General features: G+C 44.1%; 1 protein-coding gene across 1 annotated transcript in view; it reads right to left on the reverse strand.

The window, feature by feature from the left end:
* Positions 1-3977, reverse strand: part of DARS (aspartyl-tRNA synthetase) — a 73083-nt gene extending 69106 nt beyond the window's left edge. Inside the window, exons 1-2 of the mRNA XM_006773094.2 lie at positions 3696-3977; positions 1071-1128 (exon numbers count right to left, since the gene is read on the reverse strand). Coding sequence (XP_006773157.1) covers positions 1071-1128; positions 3696-3761 — 124 coding nt within the window. The 5' untranslated portion in view covers positions 3762-3977. The remainder of the gene's footprint in view (positions 1-1070; positions 1129-3695) is intronic.
* Between the last annotated feature and the right edge of the window lie 2023 nt (positions 3978-6000).

The raw sequence follows: 6000 nt of genomic DNA on the forward strand, positions 1-6000 counted from the left end.
AAACATACATAGTTTTTTTTCCCTCTGGTGGGGAGAGCGTATAAGTGGAAAACAGTTGTCTGGATTTGCCAGCCAAATGGGAACAGTAATTATGGCAAAGGGTGATTGGGACTTACGTAATAAATTGAAACTCCATTGGGCATCTTTGTGTTACAGCTGAAGGAAGTCCAGTTCAGGAAGATAATTAAGCTAAAAACAAAGTCTTGAATGACCCCTCTTGCTTACTCTGGCAGGGGAATGTTATCTCCAAACTATATTGCTTCTATCCCATTTTATATTCAATTATTTTACTTCACCATCTGTATCTTTTGGAATTGGTATATTTTTAGCCAATTATTTGGCACTTTTCGGAAAAAAGTTGGGAAGGAAAGTGATTTTATGATCATGCAATAAATTGAATCCAATAAAATTAACCCGGAGATATGCTATTTCCAAAGCATAACATTCATAGGCAAGTCTGTAAATTAGAAGTACTTCCAACAGGCCAGAACTTAAAGATCTGCAGGTGTACCAAAGACTGAAAGACAATATTTGGTCTTTGGAGTGTCTACCATAAGAAAAATGATTGTTAAGATAATCTATTGAAAACACAAATAAATAAGTAAATAAAAACAAAAGGCAAATGTTTAAAAATAGAAAACCTACAGGTCTGAGAGAAACAATATGTGACAAATCAATTTTAAAGAAATCTAATAAAATCAAGGGGAGAGTAAAGAAGGTAGCCTCATAAAGCATGCAAAAAGGCTGTATATGATGAAGGTAGTTACTATTAACATTCTTTTATCTCCTGGGCCAGAGTTAAATCTTAAATATTTTACCTAATCACTTAGGAATATCTTTTTAATATAATTTAACTCTTAAAATATACTCATTTAATGTATTTTCTTCCCTTTCTAGATTAGGAACCCCAACCAAACTGACAAATGTTTATACAGGATTATAACATCTGCTTGAGTTATTACTGTCATTTATGTTTTTCAAAGTTATGTCAACCTTAATTAAAACTTCATGAAGAATTTCCCTGGAATTAGGAGAAAAACAGCTTTATTTATTATCACATAGCTACTAACCTGATTTTTCTTGAGACTGTATCATTGAAGATACTCCATATCTTTCTTTAGCATAATCCTACAAAAAATGTTTTGCATTATAACGTTTTATTTAAAAAAAAATAATAGCACAGTAAACACATAAATACAAACAACAATGTAAAAATAAATTCCTTTTCACTTTCAGGACCACTTTATTAATTCAAAGAGTCGTAGTTTTAAAGTGTGGAAATTTGTCATATTATTTACATATGTACTCTATAGAAAAAGGATAAGCACCCGGTTTCTGGCTAGTTTGTTTGAAAGATCACTACTCTTGGATGGATATACCATAATTAATAGCATTCTCAGATAAAATTTACACATGTACAACACATCGTAACTATCTTCTTCAAAATGAGATTAACCTACTTCAAAGGAGGGATATAAATTTCCTGGAAGGGAGTAGGATGAAGCACCACAGTTTTATTAACTTCCTATTACAGGAAGAGATGTTCAAAGAGAACCAACATTTTTGGTAAGCTTTCTGAGCACCAGATGTCACATTTTTAGAAACTGAAGATGTTGGATATAAGCTAACTACAACTTTCCATTTGGAAAACATAATCCACCCCCCCCAACCACCACCAGCTTCCTGTTTCTAAAAATCAGCTTCAGTATACTAGGTTGCAAGTGACAATGACAATATAATATCAAATTTCTTTTTACAGATTTAAAGTCAGAAACAGGAAACAAGAGATCTAGGGTTCAGGTTTTTCTTAAAATACTGTATTTATTAAATAGACTAGAGGTCCAATGCACAAAATTTCTGCGGGATTTGGGGGGGGGGGCAGCCCTCAGCCCAGCTTGCGGCCCTCTCGCAGTCCAGGACCCCTCGGGGGATGTCCACCTGCCAGCCTAGGGATCAGTCCTAAGCCGGCAATCGGACATCCCTCTCGCAGCCTGGGACCCCTCAGGGGATGTCCGACTGCCTAAACCAGCAGTTGGACATCCCCTGAGGGATGTAGCAGCACACCAAGTGGCAGAGAAGAGCCGGAATCAGGGCCAGGCGCCACACCACTCAGGCTCAGCCGGGCCCACTGCGCCTGCTGCTGTGGAGTCAGGAGAGGCTCCCGCCATGGCAACTGCTGGCCAGCCATGAGCCTGGCTTCTGGCTGAGCAGCGCTTGCCCTGTGGGAGCGCACTGACCACCAGGGGGCAGCTCCTGTGTTGAGTGTCTGCCCCCTGGTGGTCAGTGTGCATCATAGCAAACGGTTGTTCTGGTTAACTGTCACTTAGGCTTTATTATATATAGATAAGTGACCTTTTCTTTTAATCTCATTTAACCTCTAAAATGATCTCTTAGGAGCCTTCTAGCTATAAAATGACATAACTCTGCCACAATGTCTACCTTATATCTAGACCTGAGCTATCTGCAAGGTTGCATTAGTTTATATAATCAGATAAAGAATACCCAAAATAATTCCCTTAGATTTTACAAGGTAACTTAAGATACATATGAAATAATTCATTTTTATCACTCTATTGCTATCGGTTGGAATCCTCTCCTTTAATCTGGAGGACTCAGGTTTTTGTGTGTTTATACAAAAATAAACCAACCAACCTTAAGGACAAAGAAAACCCTAGCCCTAGTAAAAAGATACAGTTATACAATATAGCATTAGGGCAACAGATGGATTAGTTCAGTGATGGCGAACCTATGACACACGTGTCAGAGGTGACACACGAACTCATTTTTTGGTTGATTTTTCTTTGTTAAATGGCATTTAAATATATAAAGTAAATACCAAAAATATAAGTCTTTGTTTGACTATGGTTGCAAATATCAAAAAATTTCTATATGTGACAGGGCACCAGAGTTAAGTTAGGGTTTTTCAAAATGCTGGCCCACCGAGCTCAAGATTCGCCATCACTCGATTAGTTCGTGTTTCAGCAACCCCTATCGACCTCATATTCTTAAAATGTCCCATTCCTTATGCAGTTTATCACAAACTCGTAATTCCACAATAGGAAAATTAGGAGCCGGGCATGAGTAAAGGCTGTTTTAATACAATACACCTGACCTGTAGGATGGTATCAAACTTTCATTTCGGAAAAGCACCGAGGGACAGCTGGGTGTTAGGAATTGCCCCCCAAGATTGTGGGTCCCTTCATCTCAATCGCCCTCTAAGCTTCCTGCCTCACCCCATCACTTACAGGGAGAAAGACAATAAAAACGACAAGTGTCCTTTAGAGCTGCCACACGGCAAACGGTCACTAAACACACAGTCAGACCGTTTTACTCATCACTGTCAGTGTCCGAGGTGGTGGTTTACGTGAGGGACGTGCCTAGCCAGGGAGACGCCAGGGTGACCCCGCGCTGCCACTTCCGGGCAGGGGGAGCCTCACGTCCACCCTCCCCGCGGCCCGCTGCCAGGGAGCCAGGCCGGTGAGAAAGCGGTCCGGTCCGGTCCGGAGAGGGTCTGGCCACGCTTCTTGGCCAAGGCCCCGGAGTCTCGGCGAGGGCCCTGGGCGCCCGGACCCCGGCCCGCAGGAGAGGTGCCGACAGGGACCCCGAGGGCAGGGTCCCGCTCACCCTCCGCCCGCCCTCCACGCGCTCCGGCCCAGGGGTCTATCCTCCCGGGCCCGAGGAAGGGGGAAACCCACTTCCGCCGCGTCCATGACCTCCCGCGGCTTCTCCTGAGTCTTGCGGCTGGCGCTGGCGCTGGGCATCGGGGCAGCTGGACGGGGCAGCGGTCACCACCCTCCCTCGCAGGCTTCCGTAGGGCAGGCCAAAGGGGCTTCTCCCTCCCGCACGGTCTCCGCCCTCCCTGCACTTCGGTCACAGCACACGCGTCCCGACTCCGCGTGGAAGGGCGACTCCGGAAATGTCGCGAGAAACGCAACTCTCTCGAGATCCCGAAGAGCTAGTAGCGGAGGGCCAGACGCCGCGGTGTCCTCTGGCCCCGCCCCTTCGGGTGTTGAGCTGGAGTTGGAGGGAAATCCCGGGAGTTTGTCGTATTATCGCGGAATCGGCTGCGAGGGGCGGGGTCCCGGGGCGGGCGGTCTAGCTCCCAAGTGAAACTGCTGCCCTTTTCTCTTTTCGGCCTCTCGGTCCCTCCGGCTTCCACCGGGACTGTTCACTAATCTCAGGCTCCGCCTTCCTCCCGTGGACTTCCTGCCTCCACGCTTTCCAGCGGCCGCGCGGCTGCCTGGAGTCATCGGAGACCTGTCGCTGCTGCTTTGTGGACTGGGACGCGGGAGTGCTGGGTTCTCGGAGGGGATTCTTTCCCTGTTTCACTGGCCAAACCAGTCACGTGGTCCTTCCTGAGTTCAAAAGGGTAGGGTAATTTACTCATTCTTCAGGGAGCAGTACTGACTGTTTCTGGTCAATAAAACATTCGATGAGATTCCAACATAGACAGTCTGTGTCGCTGCTCCATCTCGGGATTTTTAAAAAGCTTGTATCCCCTTATTTAGATATTATCCAAATGAATGAATTGGTGCTCAGAAATCTGAATACAAATCTCATATATTGGCCTTTCGCTAGGGGTAAGGGTTATTTTTTTCTATCTTTTCATTGCCTACGAGGCCTCTACAGGCTCTCCTTAATTCTCTTGACTTGATATGTTATTCTTACTTAGGACATAGCCGTGTGGGGAGAGATTAAATAGGTACTTCTGCTCTGGCCCCCCTTAGCTGCAACTGTGGCTACAACTTTGTTGAATTTGCAGTAGTCTTCTGTCGCCTCCTGAATCTGTCTGTTTTTGTGGGAGCCAGACTGGTGGAAATAGAAATAAGATGGGGGCTATCAACTATCAGGTCTCTAAGGGTTGCACTAAACCCTGCTATTTCCCCTGGGGACATGACATCATTTATGATTTACTATCCTAAATGGGGACTAGGGAAGAATTTACAGGTTTCCTGTTAAGCTTTCTGCAATGTGATAGCCTTATCCCACAGGCCAATAAGGGAAAGGCTCTGGCCATGTCAACCAACCACCTTGCAGATATCCAAATAAGCCATGGAGGCAAGAGCTGGCTTGAACTGCAGCTAATCTGTCTTGGGAAAATGCCTTGTGATCCTTTCAAACCAGAAGGGGAGAAGCTATCTTCCACCCACTTCTCTGTTTCCCTTGGGAGACTGTCTGAAGAGGTGCAGGACTTCGTGCCACAGCCTTCCTACCGATGGAGCTACACAATATGAAACCGCATAGCTGGAGCCTAGAAGGGGCTCCTAAGCAACAGGGTCCTCATAACTCACACTGCAGTCATATGACCCCTTTGTTTCAGTGTCGTCCTTTTCGGTGTGTAGGACAGGGATCACGGGGAGCTGGCACCTTTGGCTTCTTCTTTTCACTCTCTAAATAAGTAACAAAGCGTTTGAATCTAAAAGTGGCTTATTGTATTCTGGTACAGCCTAAGAATAGGCATATAGATCAACAGAACAGAACAGAGAGCCCAGAAATAGACTCATGCCTTTATGGTCAATTAATATTTGACAAAGGAGGCAAAAACACACAGAAAAGCTAGTCTCTTCAATAAATGGTGTTGGGAAAATTGGACAGCACATGAAAAAAATGAAACTAGACCACTATTTTACACGATATGTAAGAATAAACTCAAAGTGGATAAAAGACTTACATGTAAATCACGAATCCATAAAAAGCCTAGAAGAAAACATAGGCTGTAAAATTTCAGACATTTCTCATAGCAGAATTTTCACAGATACATCACCTAGGTAAGGAAAACAAACAAACGTGACTACATCAAACTAAAAAGCTTTTGCAGAACAAAAGAAACTATTAAGAAAAAGAAAAGGGAGCCCACTGAATGAGAATATATTTGCCAGTGCTATATCTGTAAGGGATTAATTTCCAAAATACATAAAGAACTTATACAACTCAACACCAGGAAGACAAACAATGCAATAAAAAATGAGCAAAGGACCTGAAAAGACACTTCTCCAAAGA

This window comes from Myotis davidii, unplaced genomic scaffold (genome assembly GCF_000327345.1).
Source record: "Myotis davidii unplaced genomic scaffold, ASM32734v1 scaffold426, whole genome shotgun sequence".
Classification (NCBI taxonomy): domain Eukaryota; kingdom Metazoa; phylum Chordata; class Mammalia; order Chiroptera; family Vespertilionidae; genus Myotis; species Myotis davidii.